The sequence below is a fragment of the Elephas maximus genome, chromosome 9, assembly GCF_024166365.1.
Source record: "Elephas maximus indicus isolate mEleMax1 chromosome 9, mEleMax1 primary haplotype, whole genome shotgun sequence".
Classification (NCBI taxonomy): Eukaryota; Metazoa; Chordata; class Mammalia; order Proboscidea; family Elephantidae; genus Elephas; species Elephas maximus.
In genome coordinates, this window is record NC_064827.1 from 49907145 (window position 1) to 49932870 (window position 25726).

The 25726-nt window shown below is 37.0% G+C and overlaps 1 protein-coding gene across 3 annotated transcripts in view; it reads right to left on the bottom strand.

The window, feature by feature from the left end:
* The window catches only part of ERP44 (endoplasmic reticulum protein 44), a 96991-nt gene that overhangs the window by 37823 nt on the left and 33442 nt on the right, over positions 1-25726 (bottom strand). Inside the window, exons 2-4 of one of the 3 annotated variants that reach the window (XM_049896057.1) lie at positions 24385-24457; positions 22556-22595; positions 18227-18342 (exon numbers count right to left, since the gene is read on the bottom strand). In XM_049896057.1, the coding sequence (XP_049752014.1) occupies positions 18227-18342; positions 22556-22595; positions 24385-24457 (229 nt within the window). Of the gene's footprint in view, positions 1-18226; positions 18343-19376; positions 19509-22555; positions 22596-24384; positions 24458-25726 lie in introns of those variants that run through there. The other 2 variants (XM_049896055.1, XM_049896056.1) reach the window with 2 other exon arrangements.

The window sequence follows — 25726 nt, forward strand, 5'->3', positions numbered from 1 at the left end:
GATAATACAAATGCACGGCACAGAGGGTTTTTGGTAAATATTTGTAATTATTATTATAGATGCATTCCAGACAAGAATCAGGATGCCAAAATTCCTATTTTTAAAACAGAGTCATTAAAGTCACTTTATAAATACTAGGAGCATTAATACAAGAAAATCAAAATAGCTCTCCAATACTAAAAACTAACATTAGATTCTCTGCTAGTGGAAGAAGAATTTATAACCCCAAATAAGCAAATTTTGTTTAAGATGATACAGCAAAGACCCAAACGCAGCTGTATACACTAAAACATATCCTTTATTATGACTTACGGGTATATTTTCTTGCAGTGGAGATTAAAAAAAAAAAAAAACAACACTCATCTTTAAAATTAGTGTTTATAGTCGCAAAATAACAAACTATATCAAAATGTATGCTAATCTAATTTTTTAAGAATCACAATAACTAAAATGTAGACTCGATCAGAATGGAAATGCCTTTAAATTTTACTGGTGTTATTTCCAAGAGGTGAGAACTAGAAATCAATGTCTTCCAGACACTGGAAAGGCTCAAATGGAATGCTAGTCAGATGTATGAGACCGATAAAAGATGCCCTGAATGTTTAGAATGAAGAGGACCTCAGGTAGCACTGAAATGTCTTAAAATATTTTTTTTTGCTTTTTTATCACAGTTCTAAAATGGGAGAATTCTAAAATGGTGGCAAAAAAACCATATACCTTGTTTTATAGTTTTGACTTTGGAATCACGGAAATTTTTAGAATTAAAAACAAAATTAGGTTCAAAAATAAAAAGCTAAAATGGCAAATGTCTTGTTATATATATACTTACCACAATAAAAAAAGAAAATCACATCAACGGATGAATGGATAAATAAATCATGGTATATTCACACAATGGAATACTACCCATCAATGAAGAACAGTGATGAATCTATGAAACATCTCATAACATGGAGGAATCTAGAAGGCATTATGCTGAGTGAAATCAGTCAGTTGCAAAAGGACAAATACTGTATAAGCCCACTATTATAAGAACTCAAGAAATAGTTTAAACAGAGAAGAAAATATTCTTTGATGGTTACGAGAGGGGGGAGGGAAGGGGGTGGGAGAGGGGCATTCACTAATTAGACAGTAGATAAGAACTACTTCAGGTGACAAGAAAGACAATATAGGCGAGGTCAGCACAACTGGACTAAATGAAAAGCAAAGAAGTTTCCAGAATAAACTGAATGCTTTGAAGGCCAGCATAGCAGGGGCAGGGGTTTGGGGACCATGGTTTGAGGGGACATCTAAGTCAACTGGCATAATAAAATCTATTAAGAAAACATTCTGCATCCCACCTTGGAGAGAGGCATCTGGGGTCTTAATCGCTAGCAAGCGGCCAGCTAAGACGCATCAATGGGTCTCAACCTACCTGGATCAAAGGAGAATGAAGAACACCATGGACCCAAGGTAATTATGAGCCCAAGAGACAGAAAGGGCCACATAAACCAGAGACTTCATCAGCCTAAGACCAGAAGACCTAGATGGTGCCCAGCTACAACCGATGACTGCCCTGACAGGGAATGCAACATAGAACCCCTGAGGGAGCAGGAGAGCAGTGGGATGCAGACCCCAAATTCTCATAAAAAGACCAGACTTAATGGTCTGACTGAGACTAGAAGGACCCCAGCGGTCATGGCCCCCAGACCTTCTGTTGGCTCAGGACAGGAACCATTCCCAAGGCCAACTCTTCAGACATGGATTGGACTGGACAATGGGTTGGAGAGGGATGCTGGTGAGGACTGAGCTTCTTGGATCAGGTGGACACTTGAGGCTATATTGGCATGTCCTGTCTGGAGGGGAGATGAGAGGGTAGAGGGGGTTAGAAGCTGGCAAAATGGACACGAAAAGAGAGAGTGGAGGGAGGGAGCGGGGTTGTCTCATTATGGGGAGAGCAACTGGGAGTATGTAGCAAGGTGTATATAAGTTTTTGTGTGAAAGACTGACTTGATTTGTAAACTTTCACTTAAAGCACAATAAAAATTAAAAAAATAAATAAAATCAAAATACATGAACCTATCTATAAAACTAGCAGCAGAAAAGACATGAAGAGAGGTTTAAAACTTTGAAACACAGTATTTTGACTGAATGTCCTGAGTGAGAGTAATTCTAAGGATAAAAAGAACCACAAAAAAAATCATGAGCCATTTAGTTGGCTTATTGTTGTTTTGAAAAAAAAAAAAAAAACTGGCATTGCTACTTTGAAATTACACACACACGCACTTATTATAGATACAGCACATGGGTAATTATGGTAATGCCAATAAGAATCAAGATCTTCAGCATAAGAGAAAAAAGATACAAATATAAAGTTAAGGAAACGATGTAAAAATCCTATATTTCTCTTGGATTGTTTCAGCATAAACTCGTGATGTGTTTTTCTCTTTCAAAAATACATATTCTAAGCTCTGTTCACTGATAGCTTCACTGGTAAATGCTACGAAATATTTAAGGAAGAAATCATACCATTTCTACACAAACTTTTCCAGAAAATTGAAGAGAAGGTAATACTTCCTAACTCATTCTATGAGGCTAGTATTATGCTGATACCAAAACCGGCAAAGACATTATAAGAAAAGAAAATTATAGATCAAGGTACCTCATAAACAGAATTCTTACACTACTGGGCTTCAGTGCTCACTATAAACTTACAATAATCTAGGCAGTATGGAATTGGCATAAAGATAAACAAACAGATCAACAAAATAAAATAGAGAGTTCAGAATTTGACCCACACATAAAAGTAGAAGTGATTTTTGGCAAAGGTGCAAAAGTAAAATCTAACTACATGCTACTTACAAAAGACACACCTAAAACATAATTGATGCAGAAAGCTTGAAAATAAAATAATGAGGAAAAAAATATACTACAAAAAACTGATCAAAAGTAATCTTGTATAGTTACTTAATAACAAGTAAGTAGATGTAAAGGCAAAATAGATTACTAGAGATTAAGAGGGACCCTTCATAATAATAAAAAGTTCAATCCCCAAGAAGATATAACAATTTTGAATTTGCGTGCATCAAATAACAGCCTAGCAATATATAAAGTAAAAAATAAGAAAACTATAAAGACAAGTAAATCTACAATCATGATGGGAGATTATTAACGAACCTCTTTCGGTAACTGATATGACAAACAAAATCAGTAAAAATATAGAGAATCTGAACAACACAACCAAGAGACTTGATCTAATTAACACATACATGATAACCCATTGCTGGCAAGTCAATTCTGACTCATACTGACCCTATAGGACAAAGGAGACCCATAGGGTTTCCATTTTCAAATGTTATCTTTACAGAAGCAGACTGCCATGTCTTTCTCCCTCGGAGCAGCTGGTGGGTTTGAACTGTTGGCTTTTTGGTTAGCAGCTAAGCACTTAACCACTGCACCACTAGGACTCCATACATATAACAACAACAAAAAAAACCAAATCCGTTGCCATCAATTCCAACTCAAAGCAACTCTACAGGACAGAAGAGAACTGTCCCAGAGGATTTCCAAGGAGTGGCTGCTAAGTTTGAACTGCCAATCTTTTGGTTAACAGCCAAGCTCTTAACCACTGTGCCACCACGACTTCTCCTTACATATAACCAGAAACCAAACCAGACCCACTGCCATCAAGTCAGCTCTGACTCACAGCAACGCTAGAGGACAGAGTAGAACTGCCCCATAGGGTTTCCAAGCAAACTGCCCCATCTTCCCCCTGAAGAGCGACTGGTGAGTTCAAACCACCAACCTTAGTAGCTGAACACTTAACTACTACAGCACTAGGGCTTTCCTTCACTCAGGATAAAACAAATCCAAACTCACCGACGAGTCAATTCCAAGTGACCCTAGGCCCTAAAACCCAGTGTACATGTTCTTTGCAGGCATATATGTGGCATAAAAAAAAAATGATGAACCACAAAAAAAGCCTCAACAATTTTCAAAGGATCCAAATCATAATGAGAATGAATAAACTTCAATATACCCATGGATCAAAGAAGCAATGACAAAAGGAAATTAGAAAATATTTTTAACTAAATGATAATGAAAATACATATGAGAACTTATAGCATGTAGCCAAAGCTATACTTAGAATGAAATTTATACCCTTAAAATGGATATGTGGGCGGGGGGGGGTGGAGGAAGAAGGCTGAAAATCAAGGAACTAAGCATTCATCTTAAGAAATTATAAAAACAACAACAAATTAAACACAAAGAAGAAAAAAGTGAATGAGAGAAATAAAAACTGAAATTAATGAAACAAAATAAATATACAATAGAAAAGATGAACAAAGCCAAAATCTAGTTCTTTGCAAAGGCTAATAAAATTGATAAACCCCTGGAGAGACGAATCAAGGAAAAAAAAAAAAGAGAGAAAGAATACAAATAAGTAATTTCAGGAATGTAGCAAGAGTCTTTAATTTAGATGACAAGAGAATATGATCAGTAACTTAATGCCACCAAGTTTGGAGACTCAGATAAAATGGACAAATTCCTATGAAAACACAGCTGAGCAAAACAGACACTAAAAAAAAAAAACAGAAATGGTCCTAAAATTATTAAAGAAACGGAATCCATACCTCAAAGCCTTCCTATAAAAAAAATCCCATGCCATCTTAAACACTAGCAAGCAGCCATCTAACATGCATCAATTGGTCTCGACCCACCTGGAGCAAAGGAGAATGAAGAACACCAAAGACATATGGTAAAGATGAGCCCAAAAGATAGAAAGGGCCACATAAACCAGAGACTCTAACAGCCTGAGACTGGAAGAACTAGGTGGTGCCTGGCTACCATCGATTACCGCCCGGACAAGGAACACAACAGAGAATCCCTGATGGAGCAGAACAGTGGGATGCAGATTTCAAATTCTCATAAGAAGACCTGGCTTAATGGTCTGACTGAGACTAGAGGGACCCTGGAGGTCATGTTCCCCGGACCCTTTGTTAGCCCGATTGGAACCATTCCCAAAGCCAACTCTCCAGACAGGGATTGGACTGTACTATAAGACAGATAATGACACTGGTGAGGAGTGAGCTTCTTGGCTCAAGTAGACACATGAGACTATGTGAGCAACTCCTGTCTTGAGGCGAGATGAGAAGGAAGAGGGGGGATGGGAGCTGGTTGAATGGACACGGGGAATACAGGGTAGACAGCAGGAATGTGCTGTCTTATTAGGAGAGCAGCTAGAAGTACATAACAAAGTGTGTATAGCTTTTTACATTGGAGACTGACTTGATTTGTAAACTTTCACTTAAAGCACAATAAATAAATTAATTTTTTTTTAATTCAAGTAAAAAAAAAAATCCCATGCGTAGACAGCTTTACCAACAAATTCTACCAAACATTTTAGGAAACAGTAATGCCAAGTGTATGCGAATTATTTCCAACAATATAAAAAGATGGATCATTTCTTGACTACTTACATAAGGTCAACATAATCTTGTTACCAAATCAGACAGGGAAATTAAAAGTATGCATTAATTTCATTTTAGAATATAAATGCAAAGCTTGAAGATATTAACAAAATGAACTTAGCATTATATACAAAGGATAACATATCACAATTACGCTGGGTTTAGTCCAGAATTGCAGATTACATTAATATTTGAAAGTCATTTGAAGATAGATTAATAGTTGAAAAATAATGTCAAAGTAACTCATGATATTAACAAAAGAGAAAAATCCTACCTCTTAAAAGAAGCAGGAAAAAACTTGATATAATTCAACAACCATTCACAGTTTAAAACTCTTAGCAAACTAAGAATAGAAGAGAATTTCCTTAATCTGATAAACGATATCTAAGTAAACAAATACCAAAAAACTTGATGGTGAAACACTAAAAGCTTTCTGCTGAGATCAAGAAAGAAATAAAGATGCCTGCTATCACCACTTCCATTCAATTCTGTACTGGAGTGTAATAAGACAGTACGATATTTCCATTACCCATTCCGACAGTGTCATAAGACAAGAAAGAGAGTATATATACACTGGATAGGAAGAAATTAGGAAACCCTGGTGGCGTAGTGGTTAAGTGCAATGGCTGCTAAACAAAAGGTCACCAGTTCGAATCCATCAGGTGCTCCTTGGAAACTATGGGGCAGTTCTACTCTGTTCTCTAGGGTAGCTATGAGTTGGAATCGACTCGACAGCAGTGGGTTGGTTTGGTTTTAGTAAGAAATAAAAACATCAGTATTTGCAGATCTTATTATGCTCACAAAAAACCCAAGAGGGTATCTATAAAAGTATTTCCACTTCTGAGTAGGATGTAGTAGGTAGCAGAAATCTATAGCTCCTGCTGCAACAACTAGGCAACACCAATTAAAAAAACGAAAAGATATCAGAGACCACGAAAGCAATGAAGACTAAATGAACTGAAATTCCAGAAAAGGAAGGTCCCTTCCTAGGTGAACAAACATCACTGGCCATTTTCTTTCCTAGGGGTTTCCTACGTAATTCCTTTTGGAAATTTAAATCTGTGATTTCTGTAGACTTAGGCCTGTGAATTATGTCTGGCATAGGCAGAGAAAAATAAATCAGTGAAGCTTTTCATAGCCACCTGGGCTAGTATTGTGGACTGAAACCTGGAGGGCCCCCAAACACAAAGCATACATTTACTGGGTGCCCACAGGATATTTACTGAGTGCTGGGGTAGCATAGGAATCTAGGGGAGAGGGGGGAGCTGAGCCAGAAAGACAGAGTGAAATATCCTATGACTTTTGGTGCATAGGAGACAATGTCTGCTGTGGAAAGGGCCTGTATCAGCATCAAACACACATCCAAGACATTTGCCAGATTTTGACACTGCATAGGCTGGTAAGTATCTAGACATCGACAAATACCACAAAGCTGCAAGACAAACTGGAAAAAAGACGTTTCTGATATATACTTGAAGCAAATGATTAATACCCAGAATGTATAAAGAATGACTAATCAATAAGAAAAGGACAACCAGAAAGATAGGTGGGCTAAGATATCAGTCAAGTCATGGAAGAAACACAGATGGCCAATAAACATGTAAAAAATACTCTGTTGTAATCAAGAAGTTACAAATTAAAACTACCTGATAACATTCTGCCTATCATATTGGAAAAATAAAATTGTAATAAAAATAAAATTTGATAATATGAAGCCCCATGAAGGGAAAATATTCCTACTAGGTCCAATTTACAACCACATTCAATGTTAATAAGGCTAAACTAGCCTAGGTGGTACCTAATTGGCCAGCAGAAAGCCAAAGAATTTTTTTTAATCTCCAAAAAGATTTAGCCAAAAGGATATGAGATGAACCTAGAAGGAGAGGAATTAGTCTAATGGCACACATCCATTTCCATTTGGGGCCTAAGGAGCGGTATGAAAATGGACAGCAAAAGGCACTGCCAGAGACAATACGATGCTTTTAACTTTCTAAACTTGGTGATTAGTGGGCATAATGAGAAAACAGTGTGCTGGAGGCAAAGATGCATAAACTAGGAGTGAATTAGTAAGGTTGGAGACAGACTCCCAAAACCAAACCAACTGCTGTTGAGTCAGTTCCAACTCATAGTGACCCTACAGGACAGAGTCTGCCAGAACTGCCCCATAGGGTTTCCAAGACTGTAAATCTTTTTCCCTCAGAACAGTTGGTGGGTTCGAACTACTGATTTTCCAGTTAGCAGCCAAGTGCTTTAACTACTGTGCCACCAAGGCTCCTTGAGACAGGCTCCAAAGCCAAAAACCAAACCCACTGCTGGCAAGTCGATTCCAACTCATGGTGATCCTACAGGACAGAAAAGAACTGCTCCCACAGGCTTTCCAAGGAGCAGCTGGTAAATTTGAACTGCTGAGCTTTTGGTTAGCAGCCAAGCTCTTAACCACTGTGCCACCAGGACTCCAAGACAGACTCCAGAGGGTTTTAAGTGCTAAGTTAATGGAGGCTGAAGTTTATCCTGTATGTAGTAATCAGCCAATGAGGAGCCAATCTGAGCCTTTAAAATATTCACCTGGCAGTGTAGAGAACTAAGGAGACCATTAACAGATGCTACTGCAATAGCCCCAGAAGAAATAAGACTAATCTATGAATGAATTAAAGGTCCCCGGGTGGCACAAATCGTTTGTGCTCATCTACTAACGTAAAGGTTGGCAGTAGTGCTGCAAAGAAAGGTCTAGCAACCTACTTCTGTAAAGAGTGCAGCTAAGAAAACCCTATGGAGCAGTTCTACTCTATAACACATGGGCTCACCGTGAGTCGGAATTGGTTCAATGGCACAACAGGTTTTGTTTTGTTTTGTTTCTGGTGAATGAATTTAAACATCACAACCCTTAGGATGCCATAAAATTCTGGTTATGGATTAAAAAAAAAAGATTAACTACCAGCTGAAGACTATTGGGGAATAGACACTTGTTTGCCTCATTCTCAAAAAATATCATGGCAGCAGGTATGCTACATAATGAGGTGGCCTTTAATTATAAAAAAGCAAAAACCTTAAAATTACACTGATCAGTAATCTCAGACATAAAGGTGACTTTTTATGAGCTTTGGCCAAAAGTGATTAAGATAATTACAATGTGACATTTTGACAACATAAAAAAGAACGACTTAAGGGTTATAATAAACGTTTTTGTTATTTTTTTATTAACTGGAGGGATCAAAGGTTAAAATGGATGTCAGAGGAATTACAAATTTCAGAGGTTAATAGCTTGTTGATTGGAAAATTATCATGTGCTTTTGCTCCAGTGGTCACTTACTTTTCCTTGATGGGCTCCGCCTGCCTGCCAGCCTGCCTAATGCCCAGCAGGGTTCCAAATGGGGAAACTGCCTCCTGCTCTTGTCTCAGCAATGTCCCTCCCTGCTATAACTCTCCATGTGAGACAGTACAATGAGGTAGATGATTTCAACAGGAAGGTCTTACTGTTCTGTTTCCAGGATAAGGCCACTGCTGCCTATGTACATTTTTTCATCCCCAAACCATGCCCCCACCATGGGGGAAAAACCCCAAAGCAAAACCAAAAAACAAAAACACAACAGCAACAAAAGAAAACCCTAAACAGAAAAATTACTAACAAAGCCTAGAAGCTAAGTCAGGACTCAGGCTAAAGCTGTTCATTCAAAATCCATTCTATGCACATAAATTCTTTGTATTTTCTTGTTCTTTTTTCTTACCACATCGTTTATGTACAGCTCTTTCAAAAACTTCCCAGTGTCCAAAAAGGGCCGTTAAAGTTGCGTTGGAGGGTAGGTCAGTAAGAGTAACTCAGTATGTGGGCGCATGTGTTATCTAATCCAAGGACAATTACAAAGTACTTTCCTAAAAATACTAGTGGAAGTCTGAAAGCTCAGCTCTGACCAAGTAATTGTATGAATGCATCTTACTGGGTGCCATACAGCCTAACGCCACTGGAGGTCAGTAGAGAGCCTGGTCCTATCAGGGGCAGATTGATGGTACTTTCTAAGGCCCATGATCCCCAGGGAGAGTGAAGAATTCTACTCCCGAATTCCCCAAAGGAGGTAAATGCAGAAGATGTGATAAAATGAGATCACCATCTACAACTGAAGCAAGGGCATGTTTTAATTGTGTGTATGTGTGTGTGTAGAAATTTTTGAAAAAAAATAATTACAAAAACAAGGACAATTTGCAATTTAACCACCATTAGGGAAAACCACTATTAACATTTTGGTTTATACCTTGCTGAGTTGAATAAAAGACACTGAACTATCAGTGACATGTTTCAATTGAGATAAACTGAGGTTAGTCAAATAGGAAAGCGCCAGCATTGATACTTGCAGAATAGGTAAAAGCAGCTTCAAAGAAAATACCAGAAACGGAAATGTAACTCTCAATTTTTTTAATCATGACCATTACCAACACTCTTAATGGCACAGAGATCTATATTGTATAGAAAAACACAAAAATCTATTACTTAGAGTTGGGTGATGCACAAGACTCAGGCTCTGAATGTGAAGTTGTTTCAGGATTACTTGGACAAATTAATTTAGGTACACCCATTAATGATAAAAAAGAAAACCTATATCTAAGTAAGTCTAAAATAGTTCTTATACCAGGTATAAAACATTCCGATAAGAAAATATTGTGCCATAATTCAATTTTTTCTCAGTTTTTTTGGGTGTAAATGAAAGTTTGCCTTATAATCGATGATAGATTAGATTTGATGAAATATGGCAGAATCTACCTTCTTGAATTGTTGGGAAATACTGATAAAAGTACTTAAATTATAGTACCTACAAAACAAACGCTTCATAAATGCTGGCTATTATTTGTTATCCATCTACCTATTCAACAATTATTAAGCTATGCACCATTCAGTGCCAGGGATAGAAGGGTAAGGAGATGAGGTCCCTGCTGTTATAGAGGTTACATTTTATCATTATTATCAATGTTAATATTGCTACTGCTGCTGCTGCTACTCTTGTTTCCACAAGTTAGAATCTTAGATGAAATTCTTAAGGTTCTTAATATATTAAGAGCCTTAAGAATTGGGACCAAAAGATGTACCAATTTGGATTTCCGTTAGCACAGACTCTTATTAAACCAATAGACTCTTATTATCCTCTATAAATAAGTCAACAATAAAGGCATCTTTCACCAGAGATGTGGGGTTTCCTTTTATGGGCCCTCCAGATGGGAAAAGCTAAGAAAGAAGGTTACTATCAGATCTATGACAAAAATGAAACTCAGCATCCCACTTCTCTTGCATGATGAGCGAGGATACCCACTCTATGACTATCACAGGAATATCAACTGCCTCTAGGTTGGAAACCCTGGTGGTGTAGTGGTTAAGAGCTACAGCTGTAAACCAAAAGGTCAGCAGGTGCTCCTTGGAAACTCTATGGGGCAGTTCTACTCTGTCCTGCAGTGTCGCTATGAGTCGGAATCGACTTGATGGCGATGGGTTTGGTTTGGTTCGCTAGGTGGTAAGAGGGGGCTGTTCCTCAAGGTTCTGCTCTAGATTCTCTTTTCTAATTCCCCTGACTTCCTTTTCCTCTTCCTGTTCTCCTTCTACCTTGTCTGTTTCCTACATTAAATACAGCATATGGAGAATTTAGGGCTTGGGGAGGAATTAAATTTTACTACTAGGTCATGGCTGTTCAAGCTACAAGCTTTAGCACAGAATTTCAAGAATATAATTCAACTTAAAAAACAGTTGGGAGCTCCCTGATGACACTTAGGTCTCCATCTGAGTTCAAAATTCTTTCTACAGTTTCCAAATTTTTTCAGGGGGATGGGCTAGAGGACGTAGGAGCCAAGGCTGCTCCTTATGGCTCATACACAGAAGTAGAAGGGCTAGAAGGGCTAATGGGTAAAATAAATCTGCTATATCCTTCTCCACTGCTATATCCTTCTCCAGTTCCCCAGTTTTCAGCCTATTTAGCTACACCTTTTAGCAAAGAAAGTCTGGAAAAGGCATATGAAGAAGTGAGGTAAATGTGGAGCAGAAAACACTCCACAGGATGCTGCTGGTGAAACAGAGAAGGAACTATAGGCAGCAAACCAAAGAAGGGTCTTCTATGTCTATGTAATAAGATGGGTTTTCATGAGTGATGAGTAAACCGGCTTGGAGCAGAACTCCCAATGAAGAATTCACAACTTGTGCTAAGCAATGCATAGGTATACTGCCTCTCAAACGGGCTACTTCGAAAATACTCACTTGGAATGTTTTATGAATAGTGCCACTACATTTTTATATTGTTACACTATTATGTTGTTTGTTTGTCAACTTTGGTCTCTCATCATCCTCAATTTCAAACAGGGCAGCTAAAGAAAAAAAAAATTTAACACAGCATTGACAAAAATCCCCAAAGCAAGACAATATACAAGATCTGTGGCTAAGACAGTCAGGTTTCAGAACCAAATTCAGACACATGTCACACCTCAATTTGAGCTTGCAATGCATTTTGAAATAATAGTCATGAAAGGATAAAAAATCCAACATGAGCAAAGTTGGTTCATACATTTTGCCACATTAATTTCTTTCTGTGTTGGATTTTATCAAGTCTTTCTGCATCTATTGAAAAGTTGATTTTTCTTTTTTTAGATATTGATGAGATTTCTTATACTTCCTAATATTAACCCATCTTTGCATTATTGGGATAAATGCTGCTTGTAGAATATTCACAAAACGCACATCTACTTTCCGGAACAGTTGGTGGTATATCAGAGATACTAACACCCAAGAGGTGGCAACCTACAAAAGGCAGCTTTATGGCCAACAACATGATGTCCCACGGCAAGGCCAGCTCATTAGAGGTTTTCAATGAAAAACTCAAGACCATCACACAGAGAACTGTGGGTCAGTTCCCAAAAGCCATCACGTGGCTCTAGGTATTCCTCGGAAGGTCAGTTAAAATCTATTCAAGAAAATGCTTTTTGAATTCAATGATTGTGCCCAACGTCATTTATTACAGTAAAGATAAACAGAAAGCACAATTAACAGTATCACAGTACACCTGCACAATCCAGATTTCTAGCTTCTTCCATACACATTTTCTCAAAAACCCTAAGGCAGCAATGCCCCTCCCATTTTTTTTTCTTAGTCAATGACAAACCACAGGTTCAGTGACTTTTTTTTTAACATCAATTTTCTATTTTGAAACATTTCAAACTTACAGAAAAGATGAAAAGTAACATAACAAACACTTCTATACCCTCACTAGACTCCACAACATCTCATCACTTTTCTTTTTCTCACACACCTAGAGACTTTTTATGGAGCGTGCTGAATCAAGTTCAGTGATTTTTAAGGGGTTTTCCCAACTGCATGTGAGTTAGTAAGCAGTTAGTTGGCATCCAGCAGCAGAAAAAATGATTCTGTCCTAGAAGAGGCCTGGGCCAGATAGTGTAGAAACAATGCTACCACATTCGAGTAATTATATTTTTATTGTATATATGCTGGTCCCTTAATTTAGACAAATTTAGCCACAATTTAAACAAAATTTACTCCATAATTCATAACAAGGCATTTTTATTTTTATACAAAAACTGGGTGAATTCTTAGTTTTTATGAGAAAATCCTGTTTAAATAACATTATTTTGACTTTCGAAACAGTAGTTAGCTCGTATAAGCTGTATACTCCTTGGTTACAGTTCTGGCTCCTTTCATTTACTATGTAACCTTGGTAAGTCACTCAGCCTCTCTAAGTCCCCAGTGTCTTCATCTATAAAATGATGATACTATACTCCAGCTCTCTCAAAGCCCAATGTTCCTTCCTACCTCAGAAACTTCACACCTACTGCTCCTTCCGCCTGAAACATTCTCCTTTTCAAATGTCCCTTAAGAATTACAACTCTTCCTTCAAGTCTTGGATCATTTCCTTCGACAGGGCTTCCCTAACGCCCCTCAGATTAGGTTAGACTTACATTATCTCATAGCACCTGATATCTTCCCTTCAGAACAGTTATCACAACATGCAAGTATGTATTCATTTCTCCTGCTTTCCGGAGTGTGTTTGGTTCACTGCTATATCTCTGGGACCTAACTCAGTGTATTACATAAATTAGACACTAAAAAATCTTGTTGACTGAATGAACAATACTATCTAAATCAGGGGGCTGTGATAAAGATAACTAGAATAACACAAATAAAAGCACGTCTAAATCCAAGTAAGCACTCAATAAACAGTAGTTTTTTCCAGGTGATTCGACTATAAACTTTTTACAGGAACTTTTCCAAAAAATAACACTTTTACTTTGAATAGAAGGTCTGGGTAAAGCAGTGAATCAGAAGCAAAGCAGACAGACTAATATCCTAGAGAGCAGGACAAAGCAGGCTGTCTTAATACTACCCAGGTGATTGATAAGAATGATACATATGTATGCAGGATGATACCTTGATTCTGAGACCACTTCAACTCTTGCTAGGAAGCTTTTTATGCCTGACAAAAACTAATCCTGAAGAAACAAGCAGGTACATTTGGCTGGAAAAAATTCCATAAGGAAATTAAGACAGACCACATGAATATAGAATTGAGGCTAGAAGAATCAAGAGAAAAAAGAGGTGAAGTCCTCTAATGAGAAAACTACAAAAATAACAAAATCACTGGTGAGTAAAAATGGACAATCTGGAAAATACTAATAATAAGCTTTGATTTATTAAGCACTTACTATATGTCCCAACTGAGGAGCCCTGGTGGCACAGTGGTTAAGCACTCAGCTGCTAACCAAAAAGTCTGCAGTTTGAAGCCACCAGCTGCTCCTTGGGAGAAAAATGTGCAGTCTGCTTCCATAAAGATTACAGCCTTGGACTTATGGGGCAGTTCTACTCTGTCCTATAAGGGTCACTATGACTTGGAATTGATGCACTGTTTTTTTTTTTGATTATGTACTAATTACTATTCTAAGCACTTTGCATAAATTAACTTCTATTCAACATTGTAGTAGAGGTTCTAACAAATGTAAAAAGGCACAAAAAAGAAAAGGTATCCACATTGGAAAGGAAGAAGTAAAACTGTCTTTATGTGCATACAACGTATTACTTAATTAGAAAATCCTATGAAATCTACATAAAAACTGTAAGAACTAATAAGGAGCAGCATACAAGATCAATATACAAAAATCAATTGTATTTTCTACATACCAGCAATGAACAATCAAAAATTGAAATTAAAAAAATCAGTGCCACTTACAACAGCATGAAAAAATACTACTTAGAGGTAAGTCTCACGAAAGATGTGCAAGACCTGACAAAATATATCAGATAAACTCAGTGTTAGTTTCTACGTTTTAACAAATGTAAGATGTTAACATTAGAGGAAACAGGGTAAGAGGCAAAAGGAAACTCTGTATTATCTTTGCAACTTTTCTATATATCTACAATTATTCCAAAATAAAAAGTTATTAAAATAATATTTATAGTGGCATCAAAAATAAGAAACACTTAGGGATAAATCTGACAAAGACCTATAGATTAAAAGCCACAAAACATCAGTGAGGGAAACTGAAGAAGGCCTAAATAAGTGGGGAAATATACAACATTCACAGACTGGAAGACTCAAGATATTACTAAGATGACTATTTTCCACGAATTGGTCGAAGGATTTAAAGCAATCCCAATTAAAACCCTAGCAGGCTTTTTGTTGTTAGAAATTAACAAGCTCTTTCTAAAAATCATAGGAAAACCCAAAGCAAGCAGAATAGTCAAAACACTTTAAAAAAAAAATACAAAGTTGGGAGATTTATATTACCTAACTTCAAGATTTAACTGTATAAAGTTACAGTTATCTAAAGAGTGTGATTTGATGTAAAGACAGACAAAACACATCAACAAAATGGAATAGAGACCAGAAATAAACCTACACATATTTGGTCAATTGAATTTGAAGAACACGCAAAGGCAGTAGGTGAAGAAAGGATAATCTTTTCAACAAATGATGCTGGAATAGCTTGATTAAAAAAAAGAAAGAAAAACAAACCCACTGTCATCAAGTCGTTTTCAATTCGTAGTGACCCTATAGGACACAGTGGAACTACCCCATAGGGTTTCCAAGCAGCAGCTGGTGGATTCGAACTGCCAACTTTTGGTGAGCAGCTGAGCTCTTAACCACTGCAAAGAATGAACTTTTACCACATATAAAAAATTAACTCCAAATGGATCATAGGCCTGTATGTAAAACCTAATACTATAAATTATATACATATATATGGAAACCCTAGTGGCATAGTGGTACAGAGTTCTGCTGCTAATCAAAAGGTCAGCAGTTCAAATCTTCCAGGTACTCACTGGAAACCCTATGGGCAGTTCTACTCTGTCCTGTAGGGTTGCTATGAGTTGGAATTGACTCAATGGCAATGGGTATATATATAACCTGTTGCCATCGAGGCGAGTAGATTTTGACTCAAAGTGACCTTACAGGACAGAGTAGAACTGCCCCATAGGGTTTCCAAAGCTGTAACCTGTACGGAAGCAGTCTGCCACATCATTCTCTCTCTGAGCGGCCGATGCATTTGAACCACCTACCTTTAAGTTGGCAGAAGAGCGCTTTAACCACTGCACCACCAGGGCTCCTTGATTTGAAGGATAGTGAAAATGGTTGTACAACTTAAAGAATGTAATCAATGTCACTGGCTGTACATGTAGAAATGGTTGAGATGGGCGTATGTTCTGTGTATTTTCAACATAAAGAACAATAAAAGCCACCATACGAAATCTCACCAAAGAAGAATCTGCCTAATAGGTTTTTCTTTCCAGATTATAGGATTCTTAAGGTTCTCTCAGGTCAAAAATCTCTGTGGCCTAACTGGCACATAAGGGGTTACCAAAAGCACAGTCTGTCTTACAACAATCTCTAAAGAGAGAGAGAAAAATGTGAACAAATCATCAATAAGGGTTCCATAATGTCATTTTTTATAAGTGATGAACTATACTGAAGGGAAAAAATATTCAGAAAGAATACACAATGCCTGAGATGTAGCCTGCCTTAGTAGCAACTAACTTTGTAGATCTCTCTGACGAAATAAAAGGCATCTAAACTAGGGCTATCTGCTCCCACAAAAAAAGAACCTGATTACTAGCAATGATGTCAGATTTACCTCAAAGTAAGCTAATCTGTTTAACACACAGAATAATGGATGTTCACAGTTCAATCATACAAATATCAATTTTCCTTTCCAATGACTCTAAGCTTGAGAGCATTACCTCAATTTTTATGGTCCAAATTCAGTGAAAGTTAAGGACAATTGTCTGTCTACACTGTAATGCCTAATTAAACACAGAACAGAACAGAAAGATTTGAAATGAGAGCCCACACCAAAAATATCATGTTCTCTGTGGGTGAAAGGTGGGAGGAAAGATCCAGAAGACAGTGTGGAGATGCAGTCCATGCTTGAACTGACAACCTGTTGTGCTCACTTCACCCTGTCTAGCTGTGAATTTCAGCAGACAGAAGTGTAGGAATATGGCTTTATGGCTCTGAAATGCTTTGCCATTAGTTGGTTTTGCCTAGTAAAAAACTGTACAAATCCCAAAATGCTTGCTGAACAGAAGAGAAGCAAATAGGTCTATAAAGGCATCTGGGTGGGAAGATCTGGATTCTAATTCTGGCTTGACTACACATTAAGCTGTGTGATGCTGGTTAAGTTGCTTTAATTCTATTTTTCTCATCAGTAAAATGAAAAGTTTCTCTCTCTCCCTCTCACACACACAAACACACAAATTCTAATTGACAGGTTAAGTGTAAAGGATAGGAAACTTGCAGAATGGGAGAGAGTTTCTATATTCAGGCCAACTTACCAGTAACTCAATGCAGTAAGCTTTTAATGAGCAATCTCTCTCTCCCAGAAACTATTTTAGATGCTCAAACTACAGAGATTAATAAGTGGTTTCCTTAAGCATTTTTTAAATGCTCACTTAAAACCAAGAATTAAAAAAAAAGGCCATGCCTTTGAAGAATTGACATTGCAGCTGGTCAGACAACTAAGACACAATCAACTACGAGTTCCAAGTACAGTGAGTTTGGTACTGTGAAAGAGGGCAGTACAAGAGTAATGGGGCACTCAGGAGGAAATGCCCCGATAGTGCGCTAGCCCACCCTGGAGCATCTGTTAAGCATGTGGAAAACAGGAGGGTTTTATAGAGAATGTTCAACTGGGATAAGCAAAATCTAAGAAGTTGAATTTTAAGTGTAACATAAGCTTTTTAATATTCTCAGTACTTATAATTAGTAAACAGAGCTAATTACACATCAAAGATTGTCTAGGCAAATCTTAGGAGAATCTTTTAAATAACAGAAGCACACAAAAATCTGAGATTATCTTACTTTAAATGTCTTATAGGGTAGCCATGAGTCGGAATCGACTCGACGGCACTGGGTTTTTGTTTTTTTTTTAAATGACTGTACATGGTATTTTTTCATGATCTTAAGAATAACAGAAGTCAATTTTTTCTTCTGAAACTGTATTTCAATTTTATTTATTGATTTTGGTATTTGCTTTGGGAGAAAATATTGCTAATCATCACTTACTACCCATAATACATTTAAAGGAAAAAATAACAAAAAACTTTCCACAGGTAAAATGCAAAGTAGTGTTCTAAATACACAAAGATTAAATATTAACAATTTAACCAAGGTCACTACAGCCTTTTTGGTTTGTGCTTCACTGAAAGTGAACCATTAAAAAAAGCGGGGTGGGGGGGGTGTGCAGGTGTGTAGAAGACATAGGGATGAGACAGTTTCTTCTAGACTTCCTACTGAGGTACTTACAGTGCTGATCACAATCAACTCTGGCAAACACTACTTGATTCTCATTTGGGTATTCCTCCTTAATGACATTGGAAGCTTCCTCGAAAATTGGATGCAACATCTGGCTGAAACGACACCTATACATAGAGAATAATACCAATTGAAGTGGAAACAGAAATACTGAAATTTCAGTTATCATCCATTTATGTTTAGTATATGTACAATACACAACTTTGTGAGACGATTATGCACTTAATTTAATCGTGGATCGTGATGCCATTCACTGGAAAGGAAGACAATTTGGAACATCCCATGTCAATTCAATGACTATAAATAATTCAAAGATTTTAGCTTTTCACCTTTAAAAAATTGCCAATATTATGGAGCAGACTGTTAAGGATCTATCACAGAGGCCAGGAAACAAGTCTGAAATTATCCCACTAAGATACCTACTAGGACTTGTGACTACTGAGGCTTGGGCATTTATACAATAATCAGCTTTCTCTGTATAAAATCTTTCAAGTGGTAAGTTCATTGCAAATATGAGACATTAACCTGGCTAGCTCAATCAAATTCTCACAGGCAAATCAGCAGGCTAGGTAAATAAAGTTGTGTTAAAAGAATATAAGGAATTATTTCCTTTCAAAATTTATCCCTTTTTAATATGGGCTTTTATATTGTATATACTAAGTGCAAATATTTCAAATTCCTAAACAAGATTTCATGCCCATGTTTCCTTTTTTTTTTTTTAACTTTAAAAAGAGAGGGATAAACTCCACAATATTCCAGAAACTTGACATTTCTGACTGTTCCTTAATCAGGCCAACTACTTCCTAAATACATGCTGTTGATCATGAATGGGACCTAATAAGAAATAAGGGAAGAACCAGAATCAGCACACTATTGGCTGGGTTAGAACGGTCATTTTCTCACATGAAAAGGGTACTGAGTACTTGTTAACAAACAAACTATAATTGCTACCGTTGCTTTCAGAGTCCTTTTCCACCAAGACATTTATTGAGATGAAGTCTCTGAACTCTTTAATCCACATGTGATTAGGTCATACATTTTACCTATAATTCAACAAAGATATTATAAAGCCTATGAAAGAATGCAAACTTCATACTTCCTCCCTATTTCTTTTTATATATATCTCTTCTAGCCCACTCACCTGACTTCCTAAGGAGATGTCCTAGAATATACCAAGGAGACACAATCTGTATCTTCAATCTCTTGCTTTCAAGTAGCTCTTTCCTCTTTTAGCATTCTTAAATCTCTCCCATCTGGGATAGGTGGGTGGGGTCTGTGGACATCAGGGACCGTGTCTTATTTGACTACATAGTCTAATAAGCATTCAATAGATGTCTAATGAGTAAATATGCTAACAGAATGGAAGAACTGCAGAGGCTAGGACCACAGGTTTGTGAGTTCTTACAGTCTGCTAAAAAATAGGGTGCTAGAGGGCAGGGGAAAGCAAGAGGGGAGGGACTGATCAACAGCTGCCTGACGAACTAGGATGTGGCATAGTAAAGAATCCGTGGAATGGCTCCTGGCTTAAAGGCAAGGTAAAGACACATCAAGAACCCTTCTTTCTGGATTATCTCGTTTGCTGCCCAGTAAGCATTTAAGCACAGGTTCAAGTTTAAAACTGAGTCAGTTTTAATATCAAAAGGTAAAAGGGGAAGATGAAACAAAAGTTCAATTCCAATATTATTGTACCTTCATACACATGTGTCCAAACATATAGAAACATTACATTTATAAAACTAAAATCACAGAAGCAATGGATCTATTAAAAGGACCTTAAGGATCATCTGAACCCCATTTCCAATCTAGTGCTTGAATCAACCCTATACAAATCAGCTATATCAGTGCATGTCTTTGCAGTGACACTTTGGGGGCATTTACTAGTATGACGTAGTGTGGAAAAAAATAAGCTTTGGAGTCAAACATACCTGAGTTTAAATCCCAGTTCCACCAATTACTAGCCATATGACCTTTCTGAGACTCAATTTCCTCAACCTAAAATGCAAATTACAATACCTACCTACAGAATAGTTCTGAGCATTAAAAACAATGTTTGTGAAGAACCTGGCACATAACAGCATTATTAAGGATATGCTATGGGTTTATTACACTGCGAAGCATACGGCAGCTCTATTAGAGAACTCTTCCTTAAACTGTGCCACATCCATAAATTCCAGAGGGAATTCAGGATCTAGTCTTTGAGGCTACAAATACAAGACTATGTCCTATTGCCAATTACCTAAGTGTTTTCAGTTGAATAAAAGAACCCTAATCCAGAACAACTCGAGGTATTCTTTAGGTAATACGTTTTCCCAACTAACCGCAAAATAGTCCACACTTCCAGTCCAGTTTTTGCAACAGGGTGGTAGCATGCTCAATTTCTCTTTCTTACAACACACAAAATCCCTCAGTCAAGAGAACTGCATTCTAGTTTTACTCTGCCACAATCTTGTAAGATAAACTTAGGAAACCACTTTATTCCTCTGGATCTCATTTTTCGTATTTTTTAAAGTGAAAGACTAGACTAGATAATCTTCTACCAAGTTGCAAGGCTAATGTATGTTTGGACAATCCTAATTTACCTTGGAAAATACTAACCTTTCTTATACATTTTATAAATGATATTTTCTCTATATTATCTTCAACTTTTTACTAAGGTTCTTTAAATACCCATATCATACACACATTCATTCATTGAGTAAATATTTATTATGTACTTAGTTGCCAACTATTAGTGGCACAGTGGTTAGACACTTGACTAGTAACCAAGAGGTTGGCAGTTTGAATCCACCAGCTGCTCCTTGGATACCTATGGGGCAGTTCTGCTCTGTCCGATAGGGTTGCTATGAGTCGGAATCAACTTGACAGCAGTGGGTTTGGTTTTGTTCTACGCAAAGCACTTGGAGTTTACTTTTGAAAAAGATAGATATGGTAACTGTTTTCACAAAACAAGCAATAGAGTAGGGAGCCACCAACTAAACTATAGCATACAAGTGCTATGATTGGGTAACTATGGGGTCTTATGGGAAGCTATAAGAAGGGTTCCTAACTTGACCGGAGAGGGAGATGGGGCACTGATCAAAGAAAGTGACCTGGAGAAAGTAGAATCTAATCTAAGACTTGAAAGATGACTAGGACTTAACTAGGTAAAGACATGTGTGAGAGAAGAGCGATCTATCCAGGCAGGAGACATATGACTAAAGATGTAGTGATGAAAAAACTACAGAATATTACAGGAAGTGAAAGAAGTATAACGGGAGCAGAATGTGGGAGTGGAGAGACAGAGAGATACAGTCGTAGAGGTAAGCAGGGAACAGGTCATGAGGGGCCTTCTAGGCCAAGGTAAGGGACTTGAATTTTAACGTAGAGTTAATAGAAAACAATTTAAGGGTTTAAAGATGGGGTGTAAACTAATCTGATTCGCACTCTGGCTTACATTGTAGAAAACAGATTGGAGACATGTAAAACTACAGGCACAGAAAATTAGAGGACTGTTGCACGAATCTAGGGACGTTGTGATACTGTGGCCCGAAGCAGGGTAGTGGCAGCTAGTAGGAGGTAAACCTAAAAAGGTCAAATAAGGTACAGATTGTCCATGAATAAAGATTACATGAATGTTTGATACTTCTCTCCAGCTGAAGCTCCCTTCCTCCTACCTCCGTGCCACATTCACTAAATATCTACACATCAAGTCCTTGCTCTAGATGCTGGGAATACTGACTAATACACTATCTGTCCTCAAAGTTTCATTGCTTGGACGTGAACAGATAAGATTAAAAACAAAACAAAAACACCAATGTTGTAAGACAAAGAAAGGGGTACCATATGAACACAGAAAACAGAATCTGATTTAGCCAAGGGACGGAGTAAAGGCTTCTTGGAAGAGGTAGTAGATGGTGTAAGTTGAAAAACGTCAATAGGTATTTTTCCTTCTAAACTTGCCACGCCCACATCCTCACCTCCAAACCCTGCCTTACTTCCTCAGTCAAGAAAAAGACAAATTTCAATAAGTATTTTTAAAAAAGAATTTTTGTCTTATTTGGGTTTTTAAGTTACCTGCTTTTACTAGTTCAGACGTGGGAGAATGGAATCAGTTATACTTCTCTTTTAAAATATAAAACTTTACCACATTAAGCTGTTTTACTTGTGGATGAGTCTTAATTGATTTTGTCTATGGAATTTGGTCTATAAAATAGTCTCGAAATAGAAAAAGGCTTCCCCATGCACCCCTTTATAAAAAAAACAGCAAGGAAAATTCACCTGTAGCAAGTTAAAAAATATCTCAAATGATGCAAAAACAAAAGCACAAAGATTATTACTTACCAGTCAGCATAAAAATTTACTAAAGCAACATCAGCATTGTCTGAAATTGAAAAACAAAACCAAACAACCAAAGTTATTTGTAATTATACATAATTTTGACATAACTGAAGACAGGGTTTTCATCACAGTCTTTTCCCATTATAAGGACCCACTAAAATCACACAATACCGGTTAAGTTACCTCTCACTCAGAAACCCATATACAGAGTCCTGGACTGCATAAATAAAATCCTCCATTTTACACCTGCACTGCATATTAAAAGAATATAAAGCAAATGAGAAATCAAACTAACATCAGGCAAGTAAGTTACTCAATAGCTTACTCTCATAAAAAGTATAACGGCAGAGAGTAGTCAAAGTTTATAATGACTTTTAAAATGATCTGGATTTTAATGACCCATTTTATGATCTTCCATTTCCATGAGTGACGGAGAATCAGCTCTGCAAGTAAAATCCTATTTCACGTAAGAGACCTGTGTAACTAAGCTATCTCAACATCTCACAGGTCCCACCTCACTGCAACAAGTAATCTACAACAGCAGTTTTGCAGACATGTACTTTTTCTGTTTCCTATCCATTTTCTTTGTTGCAAAAAAAAAAAAAAAAACTTACTATTATTTGCATATCAGGATGTGAAGACAGGAGAAAGATGTAGCTCCATTACATTTGCCTAAACCTAATTCAGAGAAACTTAAGTAAACTCCTGAAGTACTCACCAAAACAAAACAAAAAGATATTCTAGAACTTGGAAGATAAAAGGAGTGAAAACGGTATGTGAGTTTCAAGTCCCTTCTTCTTTTTTTACCTGCTAAGCACTTTTTATCCACTTGCTTATTCACCCTAAAAAAGTGAATTTTTTTTAAAAAAGTGTTTTTTTTTTTTTTTATTCACTCTAAAAAAGTGGTTCAAAAAGTGTGGTCCCTGGATCAGCAGCATCAGCGTCACCTAGGAGCTTAACGAAATGCAAATTTTTTAGCAGGGCCTAGCAATACCCTTAGAAACCGGGATGGGCCCAGCAGTATGATGTTAATAAGCTCCACAGGTGATTCTGATGCATGCTGAAGTGTATAGGGCCACTGATCTAAAGAGATTCCATAAGGTGAGAACAGACTTTTTAGCACTTAGTACCAATTCCAGGAACACAAAACGATACATGATGCCCAGTGAATGTTATAACTCCTTTTACCGCTATTACTTTTGGTTTTATTATGCTCAAACCAGTGGGTTAAAAAAAAAAAGTATGCACATTGTGTATTTTTTAAAGCTTGTAAATGGTAATTTTCTATCAACCATGTCTTCACCTTCACTCTACTCTTTTTAAAAACAAGAAATTTACTCCCGAGATAATCATATCCATGATCACATTTTAAGCAAATACAGCATTCAGTAAAACATTTATTGACTTTACCCGGCCAAATGATAATAATGAGATTAGAGTAGGTGATTCAGTTAGAATAAAAAAAGACAAAAAAATGTCTAGGCTCTGTCCCAAGGTCAGTAAAAACCAGTACTGCACAGTGGGAACTGTCGGCCTCTAACCAGGCTTTAGCAAAATAGTTTATGAGTTATTAAGAGTGGTATCTCCAACAAGACAAAGGAAACAAGACCAAGTGTTTATAAATTTACTTATTTACACACTAAACGTATACATTTCAAGAACTATTACTAAAGGTGAAAACCAAAAGTATTTTGTTCATTCAGTCAGATATGAAATTAATCAGAATGCCAATTTTTCAACTATTCTAGGTAATTGAGATTTTACTGTGTTTGTGTAAACACAATACAGTGTACTTTTAAAAAATGTACTTTAAAAAATATTGAGGTACTTACTTAAAATTTCATCTATATTCTCTGTATCAAGACTTGTTATTTCAGTTGTTACAGGAGAAAAAAACCACATTACCTGAAAATTTCAAAAATGTGAATTAATAAATGTTTCCACAAATGGAAAATAAAGCAGAATGTCTAAAAAAAGAAAAAGCTATGAATAAAGTTGGCTCCACTTATACTTCAAATGAGACTTGCTAAACTTCCAAATATTTAAGAGATCATTTCTAAAAACTGAAAATTTTTTTAATTTTTATTGTGCTTTAAATGAAAGTTTACAAATCAAGTCAGTCTCTCATACAAAAATTTATTTTTTTTTTTGCTATATACTCCTAGTTACTCTCCCCCTAATGAGACAGCACACTCCTCTTCACCCTCTATTTCCGTGTCCATTCAACCAGCTTCTGTCCCTCTCTGCCCTCTCATCTCCCCTCCAGATAGGAGCTGCCCGAATAGTCTGTGTCTACTTGAGCCAAGGAGCTCACTCCTCACCTGTATCATTTTCTGTCTTATAGTCCAGTCCAGTCCCTGCCTGAGGAGTTGGCTTTGGGAATGGTTCCTGTCTTGGGCTAACAGAAGGTCTGGGGACCATGACCTCCGGGGTCCTTCTAGTCTCAGTCAGGCCATTAAGTCTGGTCTTTTATGAGAATTTGAGGTCTGGATCCTACAGCTCTCCTGCTCCCTCAGGGGTTCTCTGTTGTGTTCCCTGTCAGGGCAGTCATTGGTTGTGGCCAGGCACGAGAAAACTGAAATTTTACTCACCCTTTTAAATTAATACTTTCGACAAGTTTATCTCTAAAGCTCAAAAAACAGAAATACCAGATTACTGGTTTTAAATATATTTAACATAAAACCAGAGTTAAGCTTGCTGATTCTATCCTATCATGTTTCTAAGACAGAAAAAAATAATGAATAGGGGGAAGAATTTAAGACAGTGTTTTGCAAACTGTGAAGCAAAAGTCCTTCTTCTCTCAGTTTTACTTCCTGGTGATGACAATGTGTTAAGTGAGAAGGTATTAAAAAAAAGAATAACAATATTTTTGCTTCTACTTTAATGTGTCTGAAAGCTGAAGATCAAGTTTATCAAAGAAAATCTTAGCCTGTCATCTGCAACCCAAAGAAGAGATATAATTTTGAAGTAAACTAGCTGTTATTTTAAAAAGTATATATAGTGTATTTTATTTTTAGGTTCCATCTTTAGTACATTTTGTGTTTGCTGCCTGGAGAATTTTTTGTTCAAATCAGAGTTCATATGTGAAAATTCATTCACTGAATCACTGCTATTTATTGAGCATCAACTAATGCCAGGACCTGATCAAGGTACTGAAGACTATTGTTTTACCCA